General features: G+C 33.5%; 2 protein-coding genes across 2 annotated transcripts in view; both read left to right on the top strand.

Annotated features, from left to right (window-relative positions):
- The window catches only part of LOC110034159 (ankyrin repeat-containing protein P16F5.05c), a 37,771-nt gene that overhangs the window by 11,475 nt on the left and 9,892 nt on the right, over positions 1-16,404 (top strand). The window contains exons 2-3 of the mRNA XM_020738445.1: positions 5,377-5,464; positions 10,028-10,092. Of these exons, the coding sequence (XP_020594104.1) occupies positions 5,377-5,464; positions 10,028-10,092 (153 nt within the window). The remainder of the gene's footprint in view (positions 1-5,376; positions 5,465-10,027; positions 10,093-16,404) is intronic.
- LOC110034157 (cysteine-rich receptor-like protein kinase 26) lies at positions 7,906-8,612 on the top strand. Its single transcript, XM_020738444.1, has one exon. The coding sequence runs from the start codon at positions 7,931-7,933 to the stop codon at positions 8,396-8,398; it is 468 nt and encodes a 155-aa protein (XP_020594103.1). The 5' UTR covers positions 7,906-7,930; the 3' UTR covers positions 8,399-8,612.

Below are 16,404 nucleotides of genomic sequence, written 5' to 3'. Positions count from 1 at the left end.
TGGGGATGTTAATAGTAGAATTCAAGTTGGTTGGTTGAAGTGGAGGAATGCTTCGGGCCTTTTGTGTGATAGAAAAGTACCGCTAAGACTGAAAGGAAAATTTTACAAGATGGTGGTGAGATTTGCATTGCTCTATGGCGCTGAATGTTGGCCTTTAAAAGAGAAGCATAATAATAAGTTAAGTGTTGCCGAAATGAGAATTAGGTGGATGAGTGACTTTATACTCAGAGACAAAATTGCTTATGAATATATCCGTGATAGGGTTCGTGTAGCTCCTGTGATGGACAAAACTAGAGAAAGTCATCTTAGATGATTTTATCACATATGACGTCGACCATCTAGTGATCCAATTAGGAGAGTAGATATTTTAGATTCTACTTGTGTTAAGAAAGGCAGAGGCTTTGTTTTTGTTGTTGTTGTTGTATAGGTTATTTGGTGGCCCTCTAATCATCAGGTGTGGCTATGCGGTGCAAACTTATTTGCAATAGGAGCTGCTGTTTGAGGGACCACGTGCCACTCATGTTATGCCATGTGGAGTGACGCTTACATGAGCATATATCACGATAGTTTGGATGGGGGTCTCTAGAGCTGATATGAAATTGATAGATGAAGGTTTTTAGCAGCCAGTGGCTAGTGAAATGGTGGGGTTGATTGAGGAGGATAACAAAGATTTGACCTACATTTAATTTTGGGACGACAAAGAGGCATGTATTATTGCTTAGAATGATACTGGTGTTGATCGAGAGAGCAATTAGATGATAAATGTGATTGTTTTAGTCATGGGCTACCTTGTATTTGCTTCGAGTCTCCGTGGAGGCTCTAGGCACATATTACTTTTGCTCTCCTGTCGAACGAGTCATAATATGTCTTAAAAATTTTTATGCTCAATTTGTACTACTAACCTATGATTTTCTTAATAATTTACACCCAATCAAATTTTACACTGAGTTTATCATGGAGAAAAAGGAGTTGTTCTGAGCAATTGTTGGTAGCAAATATATTCGTTTGAGACATATAATAATCGATAAACTTGAAGAGTTATATATGATCTGCGATATTATGAAGTACGCGTTAACCACGTAAATATACGTGTCGATCAATTGGTATACAAATTTAAGAGTCCTTTATCGACCCCATAGAGAACGATTTAATTTTTTTAAGAAGGTAAAATTTATAGTTACTAATCTTAGCTTAGTTTGAAAGGTTGAAAGCTTGTAAAATTTTTAATGATTTTTAAAATCCTAAGCTTTGCAAAATCCTTAATCTACAAGGTTGTGTTTTTAATAGTAAGAATCATGCTCTTTTGACTTGAATTGTGTGAATCATTGATATTCTTCCAATGAATTTTCATTCTAACGTTGACAATCATGGACAAATACTCCTTAATCTATTCCTAGATATTAAGAAGTGCTGGAAACCCTTATTACAGTCATGTAAAGATTTTCAGGAATTCTTTAGTCCCCTGTGAGGTTGCAATCTCTTACTGGCAATATTCTTATTGTACTAGGTTAGTGAGTATTATTGTACTCATTCTTCTAGTTTAAGGTAGTAGTCCTAGATCACTAAGAGTTTTAATATTTCAATTGACCAAATTGAAAGTGAAGGAAGTTAAAAAAAAATAACACGTCAATTAGCAATTATATCTCAAAAAATATTACATAAATCTCATGGAATAATTCGATTCATCATACATTCAAATCAAAGAAGCATAAAGAATTTATCCTAAGTATGCTTTGAGAACTTTGGGCAAACTTCATTGAAAACCAAAATAGAAAAGTAAATTTACAACAAGAACAATCTAACACGAAAGATATATCGGCTTGCTCCATTAAAATTCTCTCTGATACAATGATTTCCACTTGAATTTTCTCTCATACATTCTCACAATACAGAAAAACACTCATTAAATACTTTAAAATCACTCTAACACACTCTCCTAAATATCCTCACTCCCCTACAACAATTGAGTATCGACTAAATGAAGCACTCCCCACATCCTTCAAAATCCCTTCTATTAAAGCCTTCATATCGCTACATAGACCTCCAAATTGTCACAACTGCCCAAAGTTGGTGTTTGGCACCTAGGCGCCAACTCGGGGCGCTTGATTTCCTGGCTCTCGGCCTGGGATCCCATAGCTCTTCAGGCACCTAGATGCCAAGTTGAGTGTTAGGTTTTCTGGTTAAGACGCCAAGGATGGGTGCTTACTTTCCACTTCCTCTGTTCTTCATGTGGCTCGGGGCGCTTGATTTCCAGCCTCTCGGCCTGGGATCCCGTAGCTCTTTAGGCACCTAGATGCCAAGTTGAGTGTTAGGTTTTCTGGTTAAGACGCCAAGGATGGGTGCTTACTTTCCACTTCCTTTGTTCTTCATGTGCCCATTGGATATAAGGGTTCGTGCGCCAAGGCCTTAGGGCAAGTGCTGCCTTGGCAGCTACTCTATTATCCCGGTTGAATGAAAACATGGGGCAACTCTTAAGCTCTTGAACTGGGGCGTCTATTTTCCATGTTCTCTGTGCATTGGAGAAATGCGGAGATGGTTTAGGCGCCTAGGCGTCATGCATAAGCGTCTAGGCATTGTTTTGGTACTTAGCATGAATTTGGTCTTTATTGCTCCCCTTTGCCGTCTTTCAAACTGTATACTGCATAAACAAGAAAACCCACTCTAAAAAAAGCATAAAAATGACACAAATAACACATAAAATATAGGAAATATCAAATCACTTATACTACATATCAGTATAGCCGCATGCCTTGTTTGGTTTACTTCTTTGATGCACCTCCTGGAGATAACACTACAACTTTTGATGCAAGTGCTCCATTGTGAACTCATGTGGATCCCATGCCATCCACATTCATCGAGTATCCATGCACACTGGTTATCCCTCGGTGACTTATTAGACATGATTGCAATGAGGAGGGCATTAAGAGGGCATCCTTGGACAGTTACAATTTACACCTTTAGCATTCTTTGGTCTAGGACCATCTTGGGTGACGCTAGGTACCGGTTCTGCCACCTCACACCATGAGAGACATTTCTGGGTAGCTATTGTCACACCACGTTCTCACTGATAATATTTTTGGATGCCCATTGAGGCTCCAGTACCACAGGAGCAACAGTTCATATCATATCCTTTTGAATATTACATGACAATGGAAGAAAATGATGTGCATGATAATTTAGAGCAGCAGAACTGTTGTTTATGGGATTGACCACGACATGCTCTATTTTACTGTACCCTGGGTAGTGGAATTACACCGCGCAGACGATGCCATAGATGTTAGTTGGATATACATGTATACTGTATGATAGATGTTTGATGTATTTTTTTTTATATTTCCTTTTATTTGTCATTTGATATGGTATTAGATTTTTGTTTTATTATAGATAGTTTTTGTGTTTTATTATTTCTCTTATATGTGGGGATTATTTTTAAAAACTTCAACAATTTAAACCTTGTATTACATTAATAAAAATTTTAATTTGATTTAAAAAATTATCAAATAAACTAATATAATAAATTTAACTTGAATGGTAAATTCTTCTTATAAGTTACTTAATTTACTTGTAAAATGTCAATTATTTTAAAATCTTAAATGATATATGTTTATTAAAAAGGAAGATTTACATATGCGCTACTTAATTCTTATGTATTTACAAATCTAACACCTAAACTTAAAATTTTTACATATATGCCACCTTAGTTATGCATGGAAATGTGCGGTTCACTTTTTAAAAGTTAAAATGATGGTATTTTGGATGTGATATGAAACCTTGGGTGGTATAAATATTAAATGCAAAGTTTAGGTGTTAGATATGGAAATGTATAAGGATTGGGTGGTATGCATGTAAATGGCCCTTATTAAAATTATCTTTGAATGAAAATTTTTAGATAATCAATTTTTGCAATTTTGAATAGAATATGTAAATATTCCTTTTTTACCAAATTTATTTCTCAAAAAAAAAAAAAAAACTTCACTGAGAAAAACTTCCTCAAAATTATTTCCTACCATGCCGCATTGGCATTTTTGTTGCCGGTTAAAGTAGTGACAATGTCGTTTTCTAAATGTTTTGAATAAATGCTTATTAGTTAATTTTTGTTACTATTTAGTCGTTTATTAAATTTTTATCATTATAAATAGGGGTGATAGAGAAATAGCGTTGCCAGAATCCACACAATTATGGCTACGGAGTCCAGCCCAAAATAGTTTTGTTCTATTGCTCTCTACAGTAGATTTTCCTTCTACTCTTCCTTTATTCGCTTCTTTGCTCTCCTCGCATTTTCTTTGTGCCAAGGCTTTGGTGTAATTTACGAACAGATAAATCAAGATTCAACTATAAGATATTTTAAATTAAATTCAATTTAGAGTTTAAGAAAGGCACTTGAAATCAGAGATGCCATATTATTATTTTTTCATATTTTGATTCCTAAATGTTAAAATTTAATTTTGAGTTGACTTAACTAGATTCCAAATAGAACATGAATCAATTTTAAATTTTGAGTCTAAATTCGCTCAAACTCAACTCAATGGAGGTTTTAATCTTTATAATATTTGCACTTCTGATTAATTCTATTCAATATTGAATAAATTTGAAATGTATTTCCCTTTATGAAATTTTCATTATCTTATGTATTGCATGTGGGTTGTTTTCCTGTTGCTTTAGCATTCTTCTCCCCATTCTATATCCGTTATGTGTTGCCACTTTATCTCCAACTATAACATACATACTGAAGTTCCCTCTAATAACCACTTTCCTCTTGATAGTAGTCAGGAATGGTAAAATAGTGATCACTGGCATGCAACATGTAGTATGATAGAAATCACTGCTTTGATGCAAATCTGCATTCTAATGGAAAGTATGAAATGAACTATAGATGTTACTTGGATGGTTGGATTTTGTTGGGTGAACTTTGGCTTTGATTTGTTGAATCTGAAGTGTTAGATCTTTAGATTTTTTATCACATCATCCTATTATCTTCACTATCTTTAACTATATTCCAAATATGGGATGTGTTTTATTAATATTTCTTTCCCATTCATTCCTGTTTAGCGATACGAGATCTTACCGTATTAGTTTTCTGTCTAATTTTTGGTTTACTGGTTAGTATTAGTATCATAATAGAATCTATTTTTCCTTTTATGCATTTTCTTTTACTTTTTAGAATTTTTAATGTATGTTTTTCATAATTTAAAAAAATTAATTAACAGATGACCATGCACAATGCATCCTGCTTGGATAATGCATGCAGGCAGCTTTATATGCTCAAGTCTTTTGTTACCATTGCTAGTATAGTTCCATACTCCATAGTTGTTACTTCTAGACTTGTCTATAGTTTTCCTAATTTGCCATATCATTTTCTGATTATTCCTATGACAGGCTGCTAGGTATGATGACCTTGATGATGTCATAAGCTTATATTCACTGGGCGTTTCTCTCAATGCTCAAGACTCTCAGGGGCGAACAGGTCATTTTCTGAAATCCTTGATTCCTTGCAGGTTCACCAATTCATTTTGGCTTTTTAGGATGAAGGGAAAGCCATGGAATGTTAAGATTTTCAACTTCTCTTGCGTTCTTTTCACTCAATTTTGGCATCCAAACAAAAGCCTTAACGTTTTGCTATTAGGATTTCTCTTATATCTAGATAGCTGTTGGCTTTAGTTACTATATTGTGGCCTTTTTGCATCTAATATTTGACAGAAGTTTATTAGACAACTGTCTTGTGATCTTGGTTCATGCTTTGTGAAATCTTAAACTTGTTGACATAATTTTTTTGACATACTTTGTGAAATTAGTTTATAACATCATAGTTTTTAGAATTATAAGAGTCTGGTAACAAGTTCTGTATATAGGAAGCTGGAAATCTGCATCTGAAAACATTGGGATATTCCATATCTTGTATAATAATATATTTGAATAAAACAACGGGCTTAGATAACGCCTGTAATTTTAAACTAACTTATGCCAGATAATGCAATTCCATTTTTTCAGCACACATTCTTATTTGGATGGCATGCATAATTGATTACAAGTTAGGCTTTTAAAATAAAAAGAACAGCGAAAGTCATTGTTATTACAGGAAGAATGAAGTTTGTGTCATAGCGCACATTGGAATGTATGATAGTTTCCATTTAGAACAACAACATTTGAATAAACCAATGAACTAAGCTAAAAGAAGTGCTTGTGAAGTATGATTGCTCAAACCTCTAGCATATATTTTATAACATAAAGTTTAAGTTATGCCAGTCAATATAATTATATGGCCATGGCCATACTGTGGTTTTAGTCTTATGAGGGGAGTCTGCAATTGTCATTTGAGCTGATGGGAGGAAATTATACAATGATAATACTTTTGATTATAGGAGAAACATTATCTGTATAAGAAGCACACATTGAGATTTCAAAACATCTAAATTGTTATTTGAGCTAATGGGAGGAAATTATACTATGATAATACTTTTGATTGTAGGAGAAACATTATATGTATAAGAAGCACACATTGAGATTTCAAAACATCTCAATTCAGAGTAGCAATATTAAATAAATGCAAGTGCCATGGGCCGTGATAATAGTTTTTTTTAATTTAGAGAAACATAATCTCGATAAGCATTTTTTCAGGTTTCAAAATTTCTCTCTTTAGAATATTAATATAAATAATAACACGAACCATGATTAAAGCTGTAAATTTTTTAATAGACTAAATCTGAAGCATGGATTCTTTAATCAAGGTTGGCTTCTCTCACTCTTTCATCCATGTAAATATACCGTAATATTAGATTTTGTGTTTGTGTAAATGACAAAAAACATGAGCACTGAGTGTCCTAAAAGAATTGTACTGGTGCTCATTTTTCACTAGAAAGTTCAAAGCTGAGAATCAATTTCCCTTGAATGTATATATAAGCATTCCCATTCTATTTGTTCTGTGAATTTACACACCGGAAACTTCCCAGCTGTGAACTTACGATAGCACTGGTGCTTATTTTTCACTAGAAAGTTCAAAGCTGAGAATCAATTTCCCTTGAATGTATATATAAGCATTCCCATTCTATTTGTTCTGTGAATTTAAACTGCTTTAACCATCGATGATTTAGTTGAGTAGTGTTGTTTTTTATCTCTAAAAGTGAGGTCTAAGATTTGAATCCATCCCGAAAAAAATTAATAAGTATTTTTTTGCTTTTATAATACTAGAGAACACGCTTACTGCAATGCAGCTCTGTTGGCTTTTAGCTTCATATGAAACTGGGATAATTTAAAGATGCTCATTTGCAATCAGAACCTTCGTGCTAGGAATCAGCTATCTAGATTACAGATTCTCGTTCGTGTAATACACTGTTCTGGCTTTGGATGAGTTTAGAGATAATAAATCTCGTTTGAAAATGTGAGCACACAATATCCCAATTTTGATAAAAAAGGGAACCTAAAATTTTTCCTAAAAATATATCTCATTTTTTGCATTTCTCGAAAGTCCTCAAAACTTTTTTTTTTATACAATTTTACATTTTGTAAACTATTAATATATTTAATCTTATAAAAATAATTAATAAAATCAATTACTTCATTTAAATATACACATTTAACAAACATACAAACATGCATACAGGCAGACAGACATACAAACAGGGAAAGGATAAGGGAGGAAATTGAATCTCACACATACACACATTTAACAAACATACAGACATGCATACAGAAAGACATACATACATACAAACAGACACACACACACATATTGACACGCATATATATGCATACATACATGCATCTATATATATACATATTCTTATATATTCTTATATACATTTTGACATGATATGAAGGTGGTATAAATGTTTAAAGTAGAGTTTAAATGATAGATATGTAAATACAAAGAAATTGGTTGGTATGCATGTAAATGCTCAAGTGTTCCAATCTGCATCCATCATTTTTTATCTGCATGAAACACATTGTAAAGAAGCCAATGGAATCTATTCCAACATCCCAGGCATGGAACCTCCACAAAGATGGGAAGGTATTAGACATCATGGACTCCAACCTCTCCTCCTACAGCACCGACGAAGCTTTTCTATGCATCCAAATCGGTCTCCTGTGCTGCCAGGCCATCGTATCCGATCGACCGGACATGTACAACGTTCATCTCATGCTCTCCAGCGACTCGTTCAACCTGCCAAACCCCGGCATGCCGGGAATAAGGGGAAGGACTGGAGGTTGGATTAGCACCTCTTCAGCTCTCTCAAACACCAACACAGACAAACGTAGTAGCACAAATACTGGCACTGAAATAACTAAGGTATCCACTTTGTCTAATTTAGGGGAATCCTCATCAAGTTCTACTTTGTACAGTACTGTAGAAGACTATTCAAGGAATTCAATTTCTGTTTCTTTGACTTCTGCTGGAAGGTGATGGCTTTCTGAACAGGATTTAGGAACTTTTGATTGTGCACAGACTTTTATGGAATAGAAATGTGAATGCATTGCAGTTGGTTCTTTTGATTGATTTGGTTTAGTTTCAATCAGATGGGGCCCCAAGACTTTCATATTTACATATGTATGGCTCAAAGCATTGTGTTAATTCATGTAAATCAAGCGAGTTAACACCATAAAAGGGAAAAATATTTAGGGTGTATTTTAGATATCTGTTGCTTTTGAAGAAACAGTTATGAAGTTGCTTCATGAGAAAGTTACTGTTAGAAAGCTGCTGATTATATACCAGTCTATCTGTTTGGATAATCAATTTTGTTGTAGTTGTTATTAGAAAAAAGAATGTAATGCCCTTATAGGTATATGTTAGTTGTATATTTATAGTTTCAATAGTAATTCTAGCAGAATAACAAAAATAAATTAATATTTCAAAAAGATGATAGGAGTCCAATCCTCATGCTACGTCAAGTTTAACACAACACTTAACACATAATAACATAATAATAAAGATTACAAAAACAACAATTAATATTATCATGATATCTGTGTGTGTGTGTGTGTAACTTTTCTAAGGTGAGGATAGTGAGAATAAGAATGAAAATGAAAGTAAAATAAATGCATATTTGATATTGCATGGTAGTGAATAAAAGAATTACAATTAGCAATTTTCTTATTTTTAACCACTATATCTTATACCGCTTTTAATTCTATTTTCTGTACTTTTAAGTATTAAAACATGCTCATTTATTATTGCTGCTCTTGGACATATTAGTCATTGACCAGCATACATGTTTATTTTATATATATTTGGGTCTTATTTTAGGATTATTTATTTCACTGAGAGTGTAGCTTACTAGATACTATATTGTTGATTTTTATAGAGGGGTAAGGAGTAGGTAGACCGTTAGCCAGGTGATGTGACATTATATATAGCTTTCTAATGTAAAATTTTGGTTGATTATATAACACTTTTGGTGTTTGTATAATATTTTTTAAAAATATTTTTTAGGAGCTTTGTATATTATTTGAGGCCTGTTTATACATACTTCCTGATTTATGTTGATATCAATGAATATTTAATTAATTGAAATATAAGAAATTGCTTGTAACAATTTGGTAAGAATAATTTTCTATTAACTTGATCTTGACTCGTACAAGACATGATAGGTGTCGGTGAAAATTGAGTATGACCGAGTTATCAGGTTGACTTAGCTTTTGACTTGGGCATGATAATTTGATCATGGGCAATGCGAGACAATAGCTTATTTAGCATGTTTCTCACAGGGTCAAACCAGCATCTATAAGCGTTCAAATTAATCTTCTTTAGCTGATTCTCAGTAGGAGCTATAAATAGGATAATTTTTTGCAATTATTTAAATAAATAAATAAATTGTATTCCTTCTATTGTTTACTCTGTTAACAGGCTCATTTCTTGATCCTTGAGCATTGACATTTAATTTTTGGCGGAAAATCGGCCTGTTTATTTTATAGGCATCGTGTTTATTTCAATGGAGATTGATTCTGAATAGCACTTTTTCGTATTGGAAAAATATATTTCATCTGCAAGCCTTTACAAAATATGATGCATTTTTTTTATTGTCCTCTCCTGCAGCACTTCACATGGCTGCTGCAAATGGGCACGTTGATATTGTAGAGTATCTTATCCGCAATGGAGTGGTAAGGAGGCAATAACACGGTAGCCCTTCATTCACTTTGCTGAAAGTTTATTTTTTATCATTCATTAAGTTCTTTTGTTCTTTTTACAGAATTTATTGTGAGCCAGCGTACTGATATATTAGTCCTTTGATGCCTGCATCTTTTTTATTTCCATAAAGCACGCACAGTTGATAGTTTAGCACCGTGAAACTCATCAACACAATCCTTCCGTTTAAATATTAGGACAATTGGACCTTACATTAGTGATTGATGCAAAATTTGACTTTTGTTTTAATGTCGGTTTTTGGGCAATGTCAGTGTCCAAAACATGAGCCATTATTAATTTTTTTACTTAACCTTTCATTGTCACACCCCGGCTCCGGAAAACGGTACACTCTGGTAATGTAGGATATGATGAAATAAATTCTATCTATTTTGGATTCTCAAAAAAGACTTACATGCAAATAAAAAAGGAATGTAAATTTTATTATTACTGAAAAATTCACTGATACAACTGAATTGAAAACAAAAAACTATATGAATTAAAATAGAGATGATAACATTAAACAATTACGCAGGCTCAAAAAAGAAAAAAATACAATCGCCAAATAAAATATTGAAAAAAACACTAAGACGAGAAAAAATAAAACCGAAAAGCCTGCTCCGATGGAGACAATCCTACCGATGGCTGAATATAATCTATTATACGAAAATGACAATGAGTGAGCTTGACAACAAACTCAGTAAATAACATATATCTATTAATGCATAAACAACAAGGGGAATGAGATGTGCAGTAAGGACAATCACAGTGTGCATATGTAACTATGTAAGACTACAAGAGAGGGGTAAACATCAAATATACATTTCATACGAAAATATACCATAATTTTTCATCAAGTTTTTTATTATTCAGTTTCAATTGTTATTTATATAGTCGGTTTTAACAGACATCCTGAAATCTGAAACCTAGAAGCTCAATACCAACTCAAGGAAACATGACAATTTCCTGTAGTCGTTTGTGAGTCCATCAACCAGACTAGCCAAAATCCAAAATAATTTTACTAACCTACATATCATCACACATAAGCATGCCAAATTATTTTCACATATATAAGAGGGGGAAGTTCGACCAGGGATCAAAGGTTATAAAAGGGGTGGGGTAGAGTGAACGAGATGAGGTGTGGTAGTTCCCTATCCTTCAGCCTCGCTTTATAAGGAGCGAAGTCGGTGCGATCGAGCAAAATTTGGGAAGGCGACATAAACACATCGAGAGAAAAAGGAAATAAATCGCGAGAAATGGCATGAAGAATCGTGCGAAGGTATAGAGAAATTTTCGGTTTTTACATACTACACTTCATAAAGGAATTTGGTCCCCAAATTCTTACCTTAGTTCTAGAATAGTTGTGGGTACTTCATGATAATCTCTTCTTCAATCTCCCAATTATTTCTCGTTCTGACGGATTCTTTCAAAGCACTATGACAAAAGGAATTGATCGGCGGTGAAGTTGTTAAACTTCACGTTTCAAGATACGATCTGGTGCTTCTCCATAACTCAGGTCTCCTCAAATTACCAAATGCTCGTATAAAATAATATGGGTCATATGCACAATGCTGAAGTAGAGTGACATGAAAGATATTGTGTACTCCTGCAAGTATTGGAGGAAGAGTCAAACATTATGAAACTTTATTGACTTTCACGATCATCTCGAATGGATCAATGAAACGAGGCTAAAGTTTTCCAGTATATCGCATGACTCCGCGCATAGGTGAAGCTTTCGGAAGAATATGATCTCTGACTTTGAATTCAATCTACCTACGCTTTAGGTCTACGTATTTCTTTTGACGATTATTCGTCTCTCGCCGGCCCCGAACCAACACAAGGGGGATCTACACTTTGTCATGAAGTATTTCGTATGACACCATGTTAATATTAGGCTTGAAGCTATTGTTATGAAACTCTACCAACGGAATATAGTCCTCCCAGCTACCTCTGAAATCCAAAATGCAAGCTCTCAACAAATCTTTTAAGGTTTGAATGGTGCACTCCGACTGTTCATCTGTATGAGGATGAAAAGTAGTACTGAAGTTCAATCTCGTGTCACAGCTTCTTGCACTTGTTCCCATAGCCCATGAAAATGCAACTTCTTTCTTTATTGAAAATTGACTTTAAGAGAATATGCTGTAAAATCATTATTGCTAGCATTATCTAAGGTGATAGTAGATACCTTATCTTGAAGATTTCAGTCTAATAAGCAAGCAGAAAAAGCATGACAAATGAATGTACCACTATGAGGTGGTTCTAGCTCAAGAAAAATTATGATTTTCTTTTGCAAGTTCCAACATTCATCTATGTATTGAATAGTTAGGCACATATAACCATTGTTTGGTTTGATGTCCAGCAATTAGAAGTCAATGGACCCTATGTATATCTTTTAGATAAGTTCATTCTCAAAATCATATACCTTAATGCAATCATTTTTAATCACGTTTCTAGACACCCTCTCTTAATTTGGATTTAAACTATTCAGCAACACATGAACCACATATGCTAAAAAATCATGAATGGATATTCATGCACAATAATCATCTTAACAATTATCTCTCTAATTATGAAAAATAAGAATATCAATATCTGAATCTGCATCTAAAGGCAATAAGTTTAACATTTTTTGTCATTTTTTGATGAGTAAAAAACAAGTTTGTTCTTATCTTTAATTTTTTCGCACTCCTTTACATACCCAAGGATTTATGAGGTAGTGCCACTTTTGGATTTTTGAAACTTCGTACCACAATATGTGCACTGCACAAAAAGGAGTTGCAACTCTTTTGGATGTGAAAATTTTTTCCACAAAATATTGCAACACTATGGATATCCCTTCCTACTATTCTTATTTGTGGGGACTTCAACACTGCAAATCTCACTACTCTCAACAATCACTACATGCGTGGGTTGTAAGTCAAGAATTTGATTTTCATTAATATTTTGAACTTCAAATGACAATTCATTAGGAGATGATGAGGTTTTAGAATGATCCAATGTTGACATTACAACTTGCAACACACTAAACAAAGAATATAAGTTAATTATTTCTTGCTCGTTCAATTCCTTTTAATAAACCAATAAAATAGCCACCGGTTAAAACTAGCTAAACATGCTTTCAGAATTCAGATTGAAGAAAATTGGATTTCAGAAAAGATAACAATAGAATTTTCTCAACTCATCATTACTACTTTATCCCAATATCTTTCATTAGTTCATTACATAAATTAGATTTTAAAACTCAGAATATGTTCAAACTCAGCCTAAACTCGATAAGATAACAAATGAACATGTTTGAACATGATAAATCGCAGCCTAATTTATCAATTTTCATCCCTATTTGAGAAGAAGAATTCTATGAGAAAAAATGAGCAACTACAGCGGAAAATGTCTGCATAAATATAGAAGAAAAACATAGATGTAATTTCTATTCAGAGATGTAGCTACATGATAAGTTTACTTCCTGAAGGTGTCGGAAAAAAAATTGGTAAATGATTTCCTGATACCTTAAACACTTGAATTCAAACAAACAAATGATATCAAATGTTTCTTAAAAGCATGACAATAACATTCAATCTGATCATGTGATGTGCAGATCGATCCACATAGTACGTGCATAGCTTGCAAGAATAAAATATTATGAGTAAATAATCATAAAAATTTCACCACTTTGATTTCCGAGAAACAAACATGTCTTTAAAAAGTTAGCCAATAATCTCTTCAATTATAATAGAATGACAAACTATTATAAAGTTGCAGAAAACTAGATCTGCAAAAGATAGTGATAATCCCAAAATCGATTCACAACAAGACCACAAAAACCAGAAAGATCTAGAAATGTAATAGGATAATAGCAACACTCAATAAACTAGCAATGGATCTAGATAAATAAAAAAAAAGTAACAAATTATAATGGCAATAGATCCAAGAACAAAAAGAAAAACGAAAAAAATATCGCAGCGATACATAGATCCAAATCATGAAAGGAAAGGGGGGGGGGGGGGGGAAAAAATAAAAAATAAGAACCCTTGGTCGGAATCCACAAAACAATCACCATAAAGAAAAGAAAATAGAAGAAACAATTTGCAAAGAGCCTTTTCAATTTGATTGCAGGCTTCACAACATCTCTTCATCGAGTGATAAAATAATCTTATCTCTTGGTCGTAGCCCTAGGGAAGAAAAGGAAACACAGAGTACCACAGCACGAAAGAAGAAAAGAGACGGCTCGCGAGTTTAGGGCTCATTAGTATTATAGTAAATATAGTTACTTTTTATTAATAAGAATAAAATTTAGGATTGTTGATTTGATCCAATGTTTGAGATTAATTTCAAATTTTTTAGAATAAAGAAATTCAATTTAAGTGATTTAATATATTTTTACATTAAATATATAATAAAATTTTAATATAAAAATATTATAATTATTTTTTTAAATTAATTATTTTTTTCAAGCTAAAATGAGCCGAGCCGAACAAAATCGAACAAAGGGTTATTCGTGTTCGACTCATTTATAAATTGAGCTAGAAAAACTTGTTCATTTTTGGCTCGTTTGTTTAACAAACAAATGGAACACGAGCTACTTACTAAGCTGAATGCGAGTTGTTCGTGAACAACAAGCTTTTTTGATAGCCTTAGAGAAGGGGAGATAGATGAGGGTTACCTTCCTCAATGGTTTCAAGCAGGTGCACACGGAAGGAGGAGGGGTGCCACGATCTCATCGTTGCCTTCTCGGCAAGCTCCATGCGCGACGATGTCCCAAGGGTTCGGTTCGGGCGGTCAGAGAGAGAGAGAAGAGGGGGGAAGCTCTGCAAGGGATCAGAGGTTATAGAAGAGGGCGGGGGAGAGCGAGTGAGATGAGGCGTGCTAGCTTCCCATTCTTCAGTCCACTTTAATAGGGAACAAAGTCGGTGTGATCAAGCAAATTTTGGGAAAGCGACACTAGTGCATCGAGAGAAAAAGGAAATAAATCGCAAGTCCGAGTTAGGAAGGCGTGCGAAAAATGAAAAAAAGATTTGCATGGATGGAACAAGGCTAAAGAGAAATTTTCGGCTCTTACATTCACATGTTCGCATTTTAGCTATTTTCTTAATGGGCTATTCTTGATGATATCCATTTTTACATGTGTCCTAACAATTTTGTATTGTTTTATTTCGATACCTTATTATTCGCAACCAAAATAATTTTCAAATACTTCAAAAAGTAAATGAAAATTGTTTAGGATTGATATACACTTTTTGTTCGCATGACATCAACAATCATGATTCAATATTATTAAAAGATAAGGTGATCTTAAGCTTAATAAGCTAAAGTAACTTGGATTTATTATATATAAAAAATGGGGATACGAATAAGGAGATAAATTTTTAAGCTATGGCTTAATGGTTAAAATTTAAATGTGCATAGGGAGTTTTGTATGATGGGAGAATTGCATGGATGTTTAAAAATAAATTTTATAAAATTGTAGTTTGAATTCAGGTTGGTTGGTTGAATTAGAGGAATACATCACGCTTATTGTGTGATAGAAAAGTACCGCTTAGACTTGAAGGAAAATTTTATAAGATGGCGGTGAGCCCTGCAATGCTTTATGGCGCAAAATGTTGGCCTTTAAAAAAGAAAGCATTAAACAAAGTTAAGTATTGCTGAGATGAGAATGCTTAGATGGATGAGTGGCTTGACACTTTGAGATAAATGCGAACCAATCAATCTGTTGAAGGGTTAGTGTAGCTCCAGTGACAGACATGATTAGATAGAGTCATCTGAGATGGTTTGATCACATTAAACGCCGACCATTTGATGATCCGGTTAGGGGAATAGATATTTTTTATTTAACCTATCTTAAGAAAGGCAGTGGCAGACCTAAAAATATTTGGTTTTATTGTACAAAAGATGATCTTAATCTATTATAATTAAATGAAAATATGACACTCAATAGGACACAATGGAGAGAAAAGATTCATGTAGCCGATCTCACTTAGTGGGATAAAGACTTCCGGTTGTTATTGTTGTTGTGTAGTTTGATAGTGAATGCTTGATTTATCTAAATATCGACTCTAAAAAATGAATCGATATTTTAGTTGACTGTGACAAAATAAGAATATTAAAATGGTCGTATGACAAGGCTAATAAATATTTTTAAAAAAATGAGTGCTTAGAGAATAAGTTAAGTGTCATCTTATGTAAGGTAACTGAAAAATATAAGGTTTACATACACATAACAAAAAATAATAAGATTTACATATATCACACCTAAACACACACACACACACACACACACACACACACACACACAG

The sequence above is a fragment of the Phalaenopsis equestris genome, unplaced genomic scaffold (genome assembly GCF_001263595.1).
Source record: "Phalaenopsis equestris unplaced genomic scaffold, ASM126359v1 Scaffold001364, whole genome shotgun sequence".
Classification (NCBI taxonomy): domain Eukaryota; kingdom Viridiplantae; phylum Streptophyta; class Magnoliopsida; order Asparagales; family Orchidaceae; genus Phalaenopsis; species Phalaenopsis equestris.
The sequence above is the reverse complement of the archived record's forward strand: the minus strand, read 5'-3'. Positions and strand labels throughout refer to the sequence as shown.

What these genes read in the sequence shown, in the direction of transcription:
- LOC110034157 (XM_020738444.1), top strand. Translation starts at nt 7,931, where the DNA reads ATGAAACACATTGTAAAGAAGCCAATGGAATCTATTCCAACATCCCAG.